Source organism: Pteropus medius, unplaced genomic scaffold, assembly GCF_902729225.1.
Source record: "Pteropus medius unplaced genomic scaffold, Ma_sr-lr_union100, whole genome shotgun sequence".
In the NCBI taxonomy this organism is placed as follows: domain Eukaryota; kingdom Metazoa; phylum Chordata; class Mammalia; order Chiroptera; family Pteropodidae; genus Pteropus; species Pteropus medius.
Window position 1 is genome coordinate 407,852 of NW_024355526.1, and position 17,347 is coordinate 425,198.

General features: G+C 63.0%; 1 protein-coding gene across 5 annotated transcripts in view; it reads right to left on the reverse strand.

The window, feature by feature from the left end:
• Nucleotides 1–473: 473 nt before the first annotated feature.
• NACC2 (NACC family member 2) overlaps nucleotides 474–17,347 on the reverse strand; it is a 58,733-nt gene continuing 41,859 nt past the window's right edge. For all 5 annotated transcript variants that reach the window (XM_039859036.1, XM_039859035.1, XM_039859039.1 and 2 more), the window contains exons 3-6: nucleotides 5,126–5,290; nucleotides 2,910–3,015; nucleotides 2,391–2,488; nucleotides 474–1,132 (exon numbers count right to left, since the gene is read on the reverse strand). In XM_039859036.1, coding sequence (XP_039714970.1) covers nucleotides 630–1,132; nucleotides 2,391–2,488; nucleotides 2,910–3,015; nucleotides 5,126–5,290 — 872 coding nt within the window. In that variant the 3' untranslated portion in view covers nucleotides 474–629. The remainder of the gene's footprint in view (nucleotides 1,133–2,390; nucleotides 2,489–2,909; nucleotides 3,016–5,125; nucleotides 5,291–17,347) is intronic.

Genomic DNA, 17,347 nt, shown 5'->3' on the forward strand with positions numbered 1-17,347 from the left:
GCGGCCCGGCGGGAGGGGCCCTGGAGCTGCCAGGCAGGGGAACGGATGAGCCAGCAACCCTGTCTCCTCCCACAGCGACAGCGAGGCCCCTCACCGTGCCCCGCACACACGCAAATGCACACGCTCACACACTCGCACACGCCCGACTCTCAGGAAGGGAAAACAAGGAGTTTGGCCCCTGGGGGCCCAGCCCCGGCCGTGGCCCCTGACGGGCAGGTGGGACCCTCACAGGGAAGGACAGGAGTCGCCCACGCCACAGGCCCCTGGCCTCGTCCCAGCACAGGGAGCGGGAAGGGCAGGAGGCTGGGGCGGGGCTGGGCTCCAGGGGGGCCTGGCGGCCTCTCGCCCCCTCCCCAAGAGCGGGGAGGGGGAGCTACGACTTGGAGACTGACCTCGAGTTATCGAGAGGGACCCCGGGCCCTTCCTCGCAGCCAGGCCTCCGGCGGCCTAGTCGTTTACAGTGTCACGAATGCTTTGTTTCCTTCATAAACTTTAAGTACAAGCAGAATAAAAATCACATTTTTTTCAGGCAACAGCAGTTCAGTAGGTAAGTGGCTTGATCACATTTGTTTGTATTAGTAACGCATGCAAGCAGCTAGTACCGGTCCCCGGCGGTCCCCGGCGGCCGTCTACAAGGTCCCCGCGTAGGCGCCCTCCTGCCTCCTGGCGGCCGGCGTCTGGGGCCGGCTGGAGCTGGCGCTGCTCTGCTCGAAGGGCTGCGGGGAGCTCTGGCCGTCGGGGGGCAGCGGCTCGGGCGCGGCCACCTCCTGGATGACAGAGCCGGGGCCGTCGGCCTCCTGGCCGGCTTCGAAGGCGGGGTTGGCGGCGGCGCTCAGGTCGACGTTGGCGGCGTCAGTCCTCAGAGCCACGATGGTGGCGGGGTCGCCCCGGCGCTCGGCGTACAGACGCTGCTCCAGCACCTGCGCCGCGGCGGGCGGGAGCTCGGGGTCGAGGGCCATGCCGGCGGCCGAGGCGCCCATGACCGTGCGGTACATCTCCACGCCCTCGGGCAGCATGGACTTGATCTTGGGCAGCCAGCGCTTCCGGACGCGGCGGGCGTTGGTGCACATGTCTGCGGCGATCACGTTCATCTCGCTCTCCTTGAAGCTGGGGGCGAAGTTCTGACAGTACACTGCAGGGACACGGCCGAGGCGGCGTGAGCGGGCCGCCCCCAGGCCCCCCGCCCGCCGCCCCAGGAGCCGGAGCCGAGGCGCCCCGGACGGCTCTCCGGGGACCGTCCTCCTCCCGCTTCCCACGGGCACAGACACCACGTGGCGCTCAGGGCTCTCCTGGCCTCAGCCCGAAGACCCACGGTCGCCCGCCTCGCTGCTCGGCCCTGCGGGCCACGCCGCACCTGGGGACGGTCCCTGGCCACACGTCCAGGGCGGCAGACGGTCAGGGCATCAGGGCCCAAGGCTGCGGATCTGGCACGAGGGCAGCGCGCCAGGGACCCTGCCCCCGCTCCGACCGCTGGCCGGCTGTGTGGCCTTGGGCAGGCCCCTCCGTCTCCGGGCCTCCCTTCCCCCTCTGCCCCACCCGCCTTGGCTCCAGCGGCCGGGTCAGACAAGCCTGGCCAGAGCGGGGCTCAAGGCAAAACCTGCGTGTCCGCCCACAGGCGGGATAAGGAGTAAGGAGGGAGCTGGTCATCAGCCCGGAGGAAGCAAGCAGCTGCGGCATCACCTGCGTCACCATTCACAATAAAGACAACCCCTCCCTCGCTTTCTCCACCGGGGACCACGAGACCCAGCTGTCCGAGAGCTTGGAGCCCGGAGGCAGGTCCCTGGGCAAGTGCCCGACCCCGTGTGAGCCCTGCAGAGGGCAGCGTGAGCTGCACCCCTGTGCGCATCTCCCTGGAGCCCGGCCAGCACCCCACACCCTGGGCCGTAATTACCGACTGCAAAGGCCCCTCTGAGCTCTGAAACGAGAGACGTCTTTTAAGCAAGAAACTAAGAGCGTGTTTCGTGTGCCCGCAACCCCTGGAGGACGTGCACTTGGCCGGCGCGGCCTCCGCCGGGCCTGGGTGGCCTCTCCCAGGACAGCGTGTGGGACGGGGCGGCGTCTGCCACGGAGACGGCTGGGCTCCACCCCCACGCCCAGGAGCGGGAGGCAGAGACGCCGAGCAGATGGCACAGGCTCAGAATAACCTCCAAATGTAAATAAGGGGTTTTGTTCAAAAAGGAAAATTAGATCTATTTCACGTATTAAAATAGTTTCGCAGCTGAATCCATCGCACTTGGAAACCTACCAAGGATGTTCGCACCTCGAGACCTGGCTCTTTCCTCTCCCGCGACCCGCAGCCCGGCCCGGCGCCTGGAGGGGCGGCCGCTCCCAGCCGAGACAGAGGGGCGCCGGGCCCCTCCAGACCCCCGCCCCCGGCCCCAGGCCCTTACATTTCACAGCGTTGAGGACTCGGCTGTCCAGCGGCTTGCGGCTCGGGTCACTGGTGGATGAACGGATGCCTGTGCCACAGCTGTTGGCCAGCGTGTTCCTGGTGTGGGGAGGGCGGGGGGTCCGAGTGAGGCTCTGGCCGCAGGTGACCGTGGGAATGGGCATCGCCGCTGCCCAGTGCTGAGTGGAGGAGCCGAGAGCCTGCGGCAGGGGACACCTGGCTCCGCCCTGGGCTGGTGCCCGTCCCAGGGGTCGAGGTGGAGGGTGGGGAGCGGGGCTCACACTGCTGAGGGCCGGGAGGGAGCAAAGCCCCGAGGGGACGGGCTGCCTGACCCACCCACGATGGAGCGAGGTGGCTCTTCACTTCGTTGGGGGGACCCCCCAGCCCTCCCGGAAACGCCTGAGAGCCTGGCCCTCCCCAGACCCAGGTCCCGTCCGGGCAGATGCGCCCCCTTGCCGGGGCCTGGCGGCCCTGACCCTGAGGGGCACAGCCAGGGGTCTGGGCGAGCGGAGAAACCCACCTGTCAAAGAAGGTGGCGAGCAGCCTCCTCAGCAGCACCTTGTGCTTCACCCCGGCACAGAGGTGGCAGTTCATCAGCTGGCCGCGTGTGATGTAGACACCAGAGCCTGCGGCCGCCAGACAGAACACAGTGAGGCCCCGGCCTTCCCGGGGGCTGCTGGGCCAGACGGGGCAGTGGGGACCTTCCTGGCTGGTGAGAGCAGGGTCCTAGGACCCGCCACCCAGCAGGCGCCGCCCACACCTGGGCCCCGCAGAGCGAGGACTGTCACTCCAGGCTGGCCTTGCTGCGCGGAGGCCCTGTCACTACAGGAGGCAGGCTTGGTGGCATGCTCGAAGGCTGTCCCCAACTACCCTTCCAGCTTCGAGAGAGCTCCCTGGTTCCTCTGGGGGTCAGGGAACACTCTGTCCTTCCTCAAGGTCCCCTCTCAAATACCGAAGAGCCACAGGCAGTGATGGGGAGCCGGGCGGGGGCTCCCCCTGGCTTCTCCTTGGGCTGCACTGGGGGAACCGCCGGCTGAGGGCCGTGGGGTGACCACCGAGCCCACATGGTGCCATTTACCCCGAGAAGCCTGGCAGGCCCGGGCGCCCCGCCAGGCTGCCAGCAAAGGGCTGAGACACCAGCAGGGGGGACCCCAGGAGCTGGGGGGTGCCTGGCCTACACCGGACGTCGAAGGCCACGTGAGCACTGCCGGCCTCGGGGGTCTCGGGGCGGCCCCATCGCGCCTGGCCTTTCCCTGTGACCGAGTGTCCCCGCACGTTCGCACCTCCCCATCGGGAGGGGACGGGCAGGGCAGAAGGGCCACACAGGGCCCTGCTCCGCCGGGACACCTGGCCCTGGCCGCAGGGAGCCTTTCCGAGCTCAGCGATGAGCCCCATGAGCCAAGGCCCCAGGGGGAGCGGCAGCCAGGGCTCCGAGAGGCTCACGGCTGACTGGAGGGGACCCAGCGGGGCGTCTGGTCAGCGGCATCAAACGGTTTCCGGCCTCCCGTCCACCCAGGTCATACCTGCAAAGCCTAAACTCGACAGCAGCGCAGGTCGCCCTGGGCCACCGGGCAGGACACCCCCTCACTGTGGGGAGCTCTATAAAGGGGGCCTGGGGCCTGGCAGGGCCTGGCAACCCAACATCCAGCTGGGGACCGGGTGGGGACAGGGCAGGCGGCGAGCCCTCGCCTGCTCCGACCCCAAACATCAGTAGAAGGCTGCGGGAAGGCAGGGCCCTCCTCCACGGCGTCCCCTGGGGCCCTGCCCCCCCGAAAGCCCTCAGCTGGAACCCACCCCCAGGGCCAATCATAGTCCATCATGCCCCACACGGGCCCCTCCCGAACGCGGGCCCCAGGTCCCGCCCAGCACAGCGGTGGCGGCAGGGGTGGGGGTCCAGGGCATAGCCTGGTGCGCCCCTGCCCCACCCCGGCCTGGCCGGACCAGCCTCACGGCCCAGCTGCTGCCCCGTGTGCTGGACGGCGAGGTCGCCCTCCTCAGCCAGCGGGGAGCTGCCCTCGGCACCGGAGCTTCCCAGCCGAGGCGGCAGGGCGGGCAGAACCCCACGACGCTGCTGGGGCTGCAGTGGTTGGGGGTGAGAGACAGGAGTGGGGGCCCCGGCGGCTGGCACAGAACCCCTGAGGAGCGGGAGGAGGGAGGCGCCCACGGGCCTGGCCAGCCTCTGGGAGGGGCCCCGCGGGCGAGCGAGAGGCCCCTGGAAAACGCTCCATGTCCACCAGCTTGGGTGACAGTGCCATTGAATTCCAGCTTCCCCTCAAACAGCCTCAAAAATCTAAAAACGGTCCCAACGCCACCCAGATAAACACTCCGCCAAAGGCGCAGCTCTGACTCGGTCCCGCTGCTTTCACGGAAGAGCCGCCGCGGACCGCGAGCCGCTGTGCGGAACTGCGGGTCGTCGCCCCGCAGACGTGGCCATCGGACACTTGGGGGGAGCCGTGGGGGGCTCGTGAGCTGTATCTGACTTGGTTTTGTTGTCGGCCTAAATTAAAACACAGCCGTGACGGCCGCCTCTGCCAATCAGAAGCGAGATCAGCCCAGGGGATTCAATTAAAATGCTAAATTAATTCAATTGAATAACTCCTCTTAACGACACATCCTTCTAGAAGGAAATTAGAGGAGATATGAGATGGCCAGGCCTCCTCTCTGACTGGCTGGTGACAACTGCGCTGCTCACAGCCCCGGGGAGCAAATCGCCCAGAGGGCGGGGCGAGGCCTCACCTGCCACCAGCTCCAGCTTCTCACCGGGGTCGCCCTCCGAGTAGAGCTTGGGGTGGCAGCGGTACCCGATCTGGCTGATGAGGCTGGCGGGCAGGGCCACGAGGTCGCGACGGATGAGGACGCAGGAGCGGCTCTCCAGCGGCACCGGCTCGGGCTTCTCTTGCACTGTGGACACAGAACCGACCCGGTCAGGGGCCCTGGCCACACCCGCTCCCGGCCCGCTGGCCCTGCCCTCTGCGGGGAGGCCCAGTGAACCGGCGAGCAGAGGAAGCCAGGCGAGGGACGCCCGCCCAGGCCCGGGAACAAGTCGCTGAGGGCCCCGGAGGCACCTGGGAGGCATCCGGCAGGCAGAGGCCCGCGGGCCAGGCGGGCGTGAGGGCTCGGGGCTCGGGGAGCGGCTGGAGCAGGTGTACAGGTGGGGGTGCAGCCCCCCGTGAGTGGACGCTTCCCCAGAGGCCGCACCAGGCCGAGGGGCGGCTCTGAGGATATCTGCTAACACTCAAGCAGGCGGCCGCACAGCCGGGTGGGCACGATGGGCGTTGTCCCTGACGAACTACTGCTGGAGACAGCCAGGGACCCCTGGGGGAGCGGGGCCTGCAGCTCCGGTGTGGGAAGGGACGGTGAGGGCCCCCTGGCTTCCCCAAGCCACGCTGGCCACAAGTGGCAGGCCAGACATCAAGCAGAGAACCGCCCCATCCCTGCCCTGCCCACCTGACCTCGGCCTGGCCTGCCCACTGCCCATCTGACCGCCCACCTCAGCCTGCCCTGCCCATGGGCCCTCAGGTATCCCTCCTGTGGCCGGGGTGGGGGCTCCCCTCTGCTGCTCACAGAGGCCCCGAGTCTGTCGGGCACCTGCTGGGCACCCACCACACCTGCTGCTGAACCGGGTGCTGGGGGCCAATGCTCCCACCAGGCTCCGCGCCCCGAGGCTCCTCAAGCAGGCGCCCCAGTCCTGCCCCACGCCCCCCACCTCCCACAGCCAGCCCGCCTTCTGCAGGCGTGGAGAGGCCTGCACGGAGCAGGGGTCCCGGGCACAGGCCCCCCACACACTGCGCACGGCATCAGTCTGCCACTCTCCGCCCACCCAGACAGAAGCAGGGGCGCCGCCTCCCTCATCCCTGCGTCCCCATCACACAGGTGACTCTGGGTCACCTCCCGGGAGGGCCACCTGCTCCTGGCCAGCTGTCACCACTGAGGACACGGGGCAGGCTCTGCCACACACCTGGCTGAGCAGCGAGGCCGCCCCCCCCTCACCCACAGCGCCACAGGCAGGGTCTGCGTGGGGGAAAGGCCCTGGGCAGGAGATGGCCTGCAGAACCTTCCAGGACTCGGGTGCCCGGGGAGCAGGGCCGGGCTGGGACCTGCTCGCCAAGCACGATAAGGCAGGTACGCCCGGCCCCTCGGCCTGGCCAGCGCCCCTGTCCCCTCTGCTCCGGGACGCCCTCCTTAGAGGGTCCAGCAGAGGCACCTGAGTCCGAGGGTGGGGGAGGCCGGGTGGGAGAGGGACCCGGGGAACCGAGTGGGGGCCTCAGGAGGGAGGGTGGCGAGGATCGGTCCTGGGCAGACGCTCTCCCGTCCCCTGCCCCCCAGAATTCCAGAACCTGGGGCAGCCTGGGTGCGAATTAGCCCCAAATTATCTTCGTACCAAGTTCTTGCAGAAGAGGAAGAGGACCACCCAGCCTCTGGAAGCCAACACCCCAAAAATCCTAGGGGAGTCCCTTGGACCAACCCACTGCTCTAGCCCCCACTCCTGGGACCCCCAGGCCACCCCTGCGCCCTGGGCTTAGCCCCTTCACAGGGAAGTACCCGCTGTCTGTGCAGGGACGAGGGACAGGGGCTGGCACGCTGTAGCTTCGGCCTGGCTGCAGCCCAACTCCAGGCCGAAGGAGGGCGCTCCCTCCAGTTAGCAGAGCCCGGCGGTACAGATCCGGTCAGAGGGGGCCACCGGGGGTGGGGGGGCACGTGGGGGGGACACAGCAGGTGGGGGAGTCACACAGAGCAACGGAGCACTCTCCCGAACGTGGGGCCCCGGGCTCTGGAGGGAGCACAGGGAAGCCGCCCGATGGCATTTTAAAACCAACCGCCCATCCCCCACCCCGCCCCCACCCCCGCCCGCGGTGGTCACAGTCACCACGGGCAGCCTGGCATCTACAGAGCGCTCGCTGGACCCGCTTACTTCCCTCCCGCATCTCCGTGAAACAGCACCCCACAGGCCCCCCAGCCTGGCCGTCTGACCCCCTCTAGAGCCAGAGCCGTGAGAACAAGCCCAGAGCCTCCTACTCCTGCTTCGTAGTGTAGACGGTCATCAGCCAAACACTCCTGAGCCCGAGGGGGGGCATCCCATCTGGACTGCGCTTGGAGCTGCCCCTTGCCCAGCCCCGGGTGTGGGGGTGACAACAAGCTCTGGAAACCACAGAGCTCTTGCTGGGCACAGTGACAGGGCCGCCCTCAGGTCCCCGGTGGGCTTCGGACGGGTCATTCCAGCCAGATCGCAGGGTGGTGGGGGCCCCTTGGTGGGCTGGGGGGCCATCTGCAGACTCCGCACATCACGCAGAGGTCCCCCAGGCGCGGGGCACTCGGTGGTCTCCTGCCGCCCCAGGCCCAGCCACCGTGGCAGAGCCGCCACCTTCGCCATCAACGGCCCCGTTCTGAACTGGCCCAGCCTGGTTCCGGGCCCGTGGGCTCCCGTTTGGCGCTGTGAAGTGTGCAGAGGAACGTGCGAGGGGGCCGCAGGCAGGGATCTCGCTCCCCGCGTGGGAACCGTGCGTCACGGCCACAAAGGTCCCAGCGGAAGAATCTGGAACGACGGCTCATCTGGGCAAAGGGCGGCAGCGTCACAGGCAGGCAAGTAGGTCACGTTGGCCGAAGAAAACACAAGTGTGGTCGTGGGACACGTGGGCGGGCCCTCCGGGGGCTCGGACTGGGGTCCCGAAGGGGTTCCCATGCGCCTTCAGGCCCCGCTGCTCTCGCCTTGGGGACCCTGCACGAGTCCAACCAGCAAAGGAGGACCGGGGCTGAGGACGTCACGCTGAGAGAGGGACCAGTCACGGAAGGACACGTCCCATGGGACCCCCACTCACGGGAGGTCCCCAAGGAGTCAGATCCACAGACAGGAAGTAGACGGTGGGGCCGGGGAGGGGCTGGGGGTGAGAGTTTAATGGGGACAGAGTTCCCGTTGGGAAGATGAGAAAGTCCTGGAGAGGGAGGATGGTGGTGACGGCCACGCACAGTGTGGCTGTGCCTGATGCCACCGAGCTGTGCGCTCACCCTGGTGGAGACGGTCAACGTTATGTGCATTTTACCACAGTTAAAACATTTTTTAAGGAACGAACGGAAGGAGCGACGGGTGCTGAGGTGTGGAGGGGACCCGGGAGGGTCACGCCGGCCTCCGTCCTGGCACCTTCTCAGCCTCCTAAGAGTCACTGACTCAGAATCTGAAGAGAGCCACGGACTCCATCCCCACGCAACACAGCAGGGCCCCGGCCTAGAGGGCGCCGCCGTGCAGGGGCCCCAATGGGGAGCGCGTTCCCGACCCCAGGTGCCTGGCGTGTCCCCAGGGAATCACGCAGGTGGCACCTTCGAGACAGCACAGGCAGCCCTACCCTTGGGAGCCCCCATCAACACGAGTGGCCGCCAGCAGGTGACCGAGCCGCGCTGCTCAGGCCGCGGGGGAGCCCTACTAAGGTTGGGTGGGGACAGGGCACGGGGGACAGAGGAGGTGACAGCCATTCCGCGAAAGTATATGGCGTTTGTTAAAATAGCAGAAGAAAATGAAGCCCTAGTCGTTAATTATATAGAAAAACACAACTCAAACCAAGTAGAAAGAAAAACGCTGAATCACACTGTCTAATTTTAAGACCCACTATCTGCGTTAGTAACCAAGCCCGTGTGCCCAGGCGCACGGAGAGCGTGTGGCCCAGGAATAGACCCACACGAGTACGCTCAGCTGATCTGTGACAAAGGAGCACACGTCATGCAATGGAGGGGCGACCGCTTGTTCGACAAATGGTGCCGAGTAACTGGTCACACACAGGCAAAAGACAAACAAAAACGGCCTCGATCTAAAGCTCGCGTCTTACATGAAAACGGACAAAAATGGGTCGTCGACCCGAATGTAAGACTCCAAACTGTAAAAGTTTGAGAGGAAAACAAAATAAACATCTTTGTCATCTCGAGTTTGGCTAAAAGCTTAGACATGACCCCAAAAGCACAACCCATAAAACAATCAGTTGATAAACGAGACGTCATTGAAACGAAAAATGCCCCATCTGCAGAAGATGGAAAGGCGGACGGGCTTCAGACGGGAGGGCAGGTCTGCGGGTCGTGTGTGCAGTACAGGACGCGCGTCGAAAACACGCGCCACCCTCTCCAGACGCGACGGAAGCCCACGAGCAGCCCCGATGTGAAAACGGGCAAAGGTCTGGACAGACACTTTACCGGGGAAGGTCCAGATGGCAAGTTAGCAGGCGCGAAGCCGCTCCACAGCATCGGCCGCTAGAAAAATGCCAGCTCCAGCCACGCAGAGGTTCCGCGTCGCACGCATGGGAAAGGCTGACCCTGAAAACCTGCAGGCGCCGAGCGCTGGTGGCCACGTGCAGCGGCCAGCCCCCTGCCCTGGCAGGTGAGGGTGGCTGGCCAGTCCACGTCTTAGGAGATTAAACACACACTGAGCACAGGGCCCAGCGACCCCACGGCCGAGTACTTACGCAGGACAGAAACGAGCTCTGTCTACAAATGCCCCAAACTGGAAACAGCCCCAGAGTCCTGCGACAAGGGACCAACCGGGAACCATCCTCTCGGTGGATCACGGCCCAGCCTGGAAAGGGACCAATCACTGCCGTGTCCTCAGGTGAGCCCAGATCCACTCTGCCGGCGCAGGGGCCCGTCTCAGACGGCCGCGTGCTGCGCGAGTCCTTTGCCTGGCACGCTCCAAAACACAACTATGGCGACAGAGGACAGATTGGGGCTGCCAGGGGCGGGGTGTGGGGGGTGACGGGACAGCACAGAGGAGTCTTGGGGTGACGGAACTGCTCTGTACTGCGAATGCCCAGGCCACACAGGTGGACGATCTCAGCCATCTCTGCAGCTGCCAGCTCAGCGCCAAGTCCACTGGCAGTTCTGAAAGGCCACACCCGTGAAGGACGTCCCTCCACCCGAACACAACCATCAGCGTCCCGGAACGCGGCAGGTGGCGGTTCCCGCAGGCGCACGCGGGCGGGTGGGAGGTGCAGGGTGGGGGTCGTCAGTCACCGTTCCGTCCTTTGTGTGCCCACAGAGAGGACTGCCACCAGTGGAACCGTGACACGCCACCGAAGGTAAGATGTGCCCCATTTCATGGACGCAAAAATATGGGGACAAGACACATTTAGAAGCAGTGAAACACGGCCTGTTGGGCGGAAATCACAGACGTGTGCCAGGGAGGGCGGAGAACGGGCAGAGACAGGAGCGGAGGGCGGGAGCCGGAGTGTGGCCACTGCTGCCTGAGCCCCTGGAGCGAAGACCGAAAGGGACTCGCCAGGTGTCTCCGGCCCCCACGCTCAGGAAGGTACAGGCACAGCTGCTGGGGACTGCGCCAGGGCCAGGCGGAGAGAGATCAGACCCTGGACCGCACCCAGAGAGGCCCGTGGCCAGTGCGATCCTGGACTGCGGGCCACCAGTCCTGCTGTCCGGGCCTCTGGGTCACGGCTCAGAACACTCGACACTCCCTCCGGACATCTGCCCATCCAACTGTGGCACGGCCGCCAAGCCCACTCCCCGGCCACAGCCCTCCAGACCCAGCGGGTTCTGCCGCTCCGGTCCCCGGCTCGCTCACGGGCCCCGCCTCCCGCCGCGGTCCCAGCAGCGGCTTCCAGTGCCCATCGGACCCCTCCTTCTGCTCTCCGGCCCTCTGTGGGCTCCCCGGACTCACCCAGGGCTGTCCGAGGCACATCCAGCTCCCTGTGCACCCGACCAAGTGACACCAGTCACTAAATACCCCGCAGGGCTCCGCGTGCCCGGAAATGTGCTTACGCAAGACGCACGCTCTGCTCGCAGACCCAACACATGGGACGCGCGGCGGACTGGGGGCACCCGCGGGGGCCAGGGGCGGAGGGAGCCCGCAGGAGAACGCCTTGCTGCTGCACGATCTCTCATACCCTAATGAGCACACGCCAGCTGCGCAAAACCAAATGTACTTAACGCATAGAAGGCCCGGGGCCACCCACCGCGGTAGGATGCAGCCGCCAGTACCGGCCTGACCCCCACTGAGAAAGACTTCGGAAGCCGCAGTTTTAAAAAGCTGCCTGGGTTTATGGGGCTGCAGTCATGGGGCTGGCAGGGGTTCTGCAGGTCCCCGAGTACCCCATGTCACGGTCCCTGAGCGTGCCGTGTCGCAGCCCTGGGAGCCAGCCTCGGTGGGACTTCGACAGCCATGCCGACCACGAAGCAGCACGTGCAGGACGAGATTCAGAAAAACGATTGCTAAGAAGCTGAAAAGAGAAGGTCTAGAATTTGGTGTCTCGAGCATCAGACAGACAAACGTGGGGTTTGGGGGCCGGCCAGGGAGGAGGAGCCCCGGGGAACCCCCAGGTGCTCAGCCGAGACCCAGGGACATCTGTGGCCAGGAGCAAGGCCACCAGGAGGCCATGGCACGCGGCCCCCGCCTCAGCGGTCCCCAGACCAAGCGGGGAGGAGCAGGGGCCCCGCCTGGAGCGCGCAGACGCCTTCGCGCAGAGTTCAGCGTTCAGTAAACCACCCGGAAGACGAGGAAACCGAACCAAGCGATGACACCGCCAGACGGGAGACGGGAGGTCGGACCCGTAGGTGACCCGAACCAAAGACGGACGGCACCTGCTCCCAACTGCGTGACAGGCAGAACGTCGCCAGACAGCTAGGATCACCCCCCGCCCCCGCCCAAGAAAATCACGTCTTGGGAACATGGCCACACAGAGCGGCCGAGAAGATCTGCGAGCTGGGAAATAACTCAGTACAAAAGATCCAGGTTGAAGCCCGAGAAGAAAAAAACCCAGGAAGTCAGAAGAGAAGATTAAAGTCGCGAGACCGTGTACGTGGCCTGGGGGGCGCACGGCACACGTGTGACAGGAAGGCCGGGTGGCGGCGTGGCAGTGGAGTGGCCGACCAGACAGGAGGCTTGTGGAGAAGGGGACCCCAGAGAGGAGGCAGGGAGGCCCGAGGAGGTTTGCGTGCGGCTACGTCTGCAACCAGTTTAAAGCGGCAGCGGCCAAGGGGCTGGTGGAGCCGAAAAAGCCGCACGGTGAGCACAGCGGGGCAGGAGCGGGCGGCCAAGGCGAGGAGGCCTTGGAGCCGGGGGATGGGGGGGTGCGGGGGGCGCCTTCCTGGAAGGGGCAGGATGCGTGTTGCGATCTCCAGCCCTGAAGAGAACAGGACACGATCTTACAAGTGCCACGGAAACGGGGGGAGAGAAACCAAGAAAACACTCGATTAAACCCAGAAGGAGGGGAAGGGCCGAGAGACGACAGATCAGAGGGACAAATGGCAAACGCTGAGTGAGCCGGGAGATGAAACCCAAAACGTCACCAATGAAACGTCACTGGGCCAAACATGCCAGCAAAATAATGAAAGTCTGTTAAGACGGGATTTAAAGTCTCAACCCAGGAGACGGCCTTCAACGCAGGGCGAGGAGAGCTGCAAGGCCACGGACGGGGAACGCTGTGCCCCGGGGCTGCGACGATGGGGGCGCACGGGCTCCGCGGCGAGAAACACACCTGCTGGTCCCGGAGGGCGTTTCACGCCGGTCAGGGGGCTGATTCCACGGAAGACAAATCAAGCCCGCAGTCGGCGCACGCCCAAATCCAAACCTCAGAGGGCGAACGGGCCGCCGCGACCCGCCCGCTCCTCGGCCACCCCCCAAGCTCCCGGCAGATCCGAGCGACGGTGCATGAGACGCAGTCTCCGGTGAGGCTCACCGGGCTGGGCCGTGCGACCGGCCAACTGCCGAGCAACGAGCGAAGTGGCCTGAGTTGACCCAACCGCCGCGAGGATCGAAGTTAGAAATCAGAACCGAAAGGTGGCCGGAAACCCCAAAACACGTTTGGGAATGAAGCGACACACCGCCGCGTGACCCGAGGATGCAAAAAAACAAACCGAAAAACCAAACCGAAAAACCAACGCGTTAGAAAACACGCTTAACGCGATGATCATGAAAGCGCGGTGTATCCAGACGCGCCGGGCAGGACGCGGCCGGGCCGACCGGGGCACAACGCCGCCGCGCGCGGAGCTTCTCGGAGCTTCTCGAAGGCTCCGAAGTCGATGATCCGAAGGAGCTTAAAAACCAGGAGACGGCAAATCGAGCTCAAGGAAACCAGACGGAAAGTGAGATTTAAACACGTAGAAGTGGATTTGGGGGTGCGTCCTGGAGAGAAAAATCCGTGGCTTGGTTCTCTGAGAAGACGAGGTTGATGGAAAATCATACCAAGTCTGAACGAAGGGGAAAAATGAAAAATTAAAAAAGGCACAAATTTATAGTACGAAGGACACAACACAGCCGATTCCGAAAACAGGGTCGGCCCTTGTAGAGGACGGGCCGGACCGGGAGGCTCTCGGGCTGGCTGGGCCACGTCTGGCTTCCGTGCACACCCGTCTTCGTTTCTGCTTTAAAACAAACGAACGGACCAGCTCTTTAAATGTACAAACAGCTCCCTTAGTCCGTGGGCTGGACAAGATCAGGCCATGGGACGGGTCCGCCCATGTCACAGAGTGCAGCTCCCGGCCACGGACGTCAGGAAACCGGCGAAGAAGGTACGTACACGTCGCATCACCACGTCGCACACCCGAAACTGACACGATGCCGCGCGTCCACTGTAACCGAACCGTGAATTTAAACAAAGACGCCCCGACGAGGATATCAAGAACAAACGCACGAACAAACCCACGGCGATGAATCTGAACGTTCGCGGACGCCGACGAGCTCCTGGAGGAACCACTGAACGGAGCGGACGCGAGGACAGATCCGAAAGCGTCCTGCCCGCGAAGGACGCGGACCTCACGGGCTTCTCCTGAGACTTCCACCAAACGTTTAAGAAGGAAACAGCACGATCTTACGCTAACTCTTCCAGGTCATTTAAAGAAAAAGAGGAAACGCATTCTCCGTTCATTTTATAAAGCCAGGAAGCCTGGACAGCAAACTGTGAGACGTCACCGTAAAGGAAAATTATAGGGCACACGCTCTCGTCGACACGGGGGGCAGAAGTCCTACGGAAGGTATCGGCAAACGAGAAAAGCACGGGCTCACCCCACGTGGTGGCCGCCGCTCACTCTGCTGCCGCCCCAGGCCCTGGCCGGAAGGCCCGCCCCCACGGCTGAGGGTGTGGGTGTCTACACAGTGCGTGCTGTCTGTGGGGGCATGTGACAGGTCCCCTACTGGTGAGTGAGGCTGGAGCTCAGGGCAACAAGGGGGCACCCTCTGCGCAGCTCCCATGCTCGGTGCTGAGGGTCTGGCCAGAGGGGATGGGTCCCCCCACCTGGCTACTGCTGGACCCCGGGCACTGCGCCTGCCTCTCCTGCCTGAGTCCCTGTTGGGAGGTGATCACCAAAACACCAAGAAGGGCTTCTCATCTCAGGACAGTCCCCCCCAAAAGAACAAAAACCACATAACTAGGAAGTTGAACCCAGAGGTCTGTGAAAAGGGCACCCCAGCAGCTCGGGCGACCCGGTGCCGGGAAGGCAAAGTCGTTTGTTTTTGTAATATTCAGAAAACGATCCACGTCATTTAGAACGTTAAGAGTAGAAGAAGACTGTGACCTTTTCGATATGCAGAGAAAAGGCTTTCGTGAAAATTCGACACTTATGTATTTATGGCAAGAAAAGACTCCTCGCCTAGGAAATGAAAGGAATTTCCTTAATCTGATAAAGTGAATCACAGAAAAAGCTGACAGCAAATATCTTACTTAAAGATGAAACAGAGAAAGCGTTTCCTGAGTCCGGCAATGTGGCCGGGCGGACGGGAGTTTTCGCGGGTACCATCAGGCAAGAAAGGGAATAAAAAGCTTAAGGATAGGAATAAAGAAATAAAAACTGTCATTTTTACCAAATGACACGATTACATACGAGGAAATCCAAAAGAATCTGAAGGTAGACTATTACAATAAATAAGTTATCTAGGAGGCCAGGTTTTTAAAAATAATCCAGTTTGTCCCTCTATACTGGCAAAATTTAAAAAAAAAAGCATTTAAATTACACGTAGATGAGAACAAAAAACGAATTTCTAGAAATAAATCTAACAAAAGATGTGCAGACAACTACAAAATATCCCCATGGAAAACTGAACGAGATGTAAACGGACGGATACGCCCACATCATAAAGATATCGGGTTCACCCCAGACTCATCTACGACGTCAGTGAAATCCCAGCCACACGCCAGCAGGAATCTGCGTGGAATCTGACAGACGGACTCTGAACGGCACATGAACATGCGGACAGCAGCCGAGGCGCGGCGACCGTAAGGGGCAAATCCCGAAAGATCGATGACACGCAGATACGAGGGGGTGGCAGCGCCGCGTGAGCAGAGGGGCCGAGGAAGAGGCGCGGAGGCCGGCAGAAGGCACAGCTCCAGCCGGCGACAGAGGGGACAGACGCCACGGCGCGGCGGCAGCGAAGGTGTGCGGGTCATCGCCGCGGTGGAGCCTCGGGAGAGTGCGCGGGGCACGGTGCAGAACCCCGAGCCCCACATCCCGGCTCGTTGACAGCGATGCCACATGGACACAGAAGTCGAGCCTTTACTGAGACACCAGGACAGTCAGGATCTCGACTGCCGAAGGACAAAAGCAGACGAGAGGGAGAGAGGAGGCGAGGAAGCCCCCGTGGGTGCCGCGTGAGGCTCTCGATGCTCACATATGTGTAAACTCTCGCGCTGACTGTGAGCAGGTCTGAGCGCAGGGCCCCCAGCTGCAACGAATGAGCCTCACGCCGCGGTCCTGGCCTCCGCGCGCCGCCCCCCGCCAAAAGCAGAGAGCCCCCTGCCAGGCCGCGGAGCAGAGGCTGTGGGATCAGCTGTTTTGCCGAACCAGACAATCGGAAACGTGCTTTAGGGTGACGACCTCTACACGAATACTAAATAAATAACAGCGATACACGAAGGGACTCGATGGCACTGTCCCCCACGGAAGACGGCCAGCCAAGAAACACAGAGGGGTCGTGAGTAAACACTGGCCGGCGACGTGCACGCTCTCCACCCGCAAAGGGAAAACGGGACCCCTACCCGGCAGGGGCCACCGTAAGCGCGTGATCACAGGTAACGTCCCCAGCATCGAGCCGCGCTGGTGGACGGACAGGGACACAGCCTCACGTCTGTTTGATTCCAGCCGAAACGCACGCCCTGCAGCCGACTGCAAAACCGGACAGGCCCAGACGGAGGGACATTCTGCAAATTAACCGGACCGCGCTCCAGGAGAGCGTCACGCAGGGAGGAGCCCGCCCTGGGAAGGCGCGACCGCGGACAGCAGCCACGAGTGCCGAGCGTGACTGGACCCCACGCTGGACCAAAACCAGCACAAACCCTGCCGTACAGGACAATACCGTGACGCCGGAGAGAGTTAGACGTGCACCGTGGGTCACGTAAGGGCACTGAGCTGAGATCGAACGTCCTGAGTTTTGAACACTGTCGTGTGTTTGGAAGAGAATGTCCTCGTGCGTAAGACACACCCAGTATTTGAGGGTAAAAGGGCGTAATCTCTGCAACTTGCTGTCGCCTGGTTCAGGAAAAGAAATACATACATATGCAAAGAAAAAGCAGTGAAAAAGCGAATGTGGCAAATTCCTACCGGTGGGTGAGCGGAGGAGATACAGGATTCTCTGTACTTACCCCGAAACATCTCTATACATCTAAAATGATTAAATTAATTTTTTAAGACTACATAGAGGAACATCACGATGATTTCTGAGGCAAAGAAAAGATTTCTTTAAACAAAATGTGAAAACCGCCATCGATAAGGAGAAAACATTAATAAACGTCGTCACATCACAATTAAACTGAGAAGATGAAGTGGCAAGTGGCAGAGTGGGAGGGGACCCTCAGGACGCAACAGCCCGCTTTCCCCCCGAAACGAGTGGGCGCACGGAGCCCCACGAAAGGGCCGTGCTGACGATGACAACGTCCTCGTCAGAACAAGTGACAAAGGGAGCAGCAGTAGCCGGCAAAGCTTTGAAGCAGCCGTCGAACAGGGTCAGAACTTTAAAAAGAAAAAATGTCAGAGGGGGGACCCGAT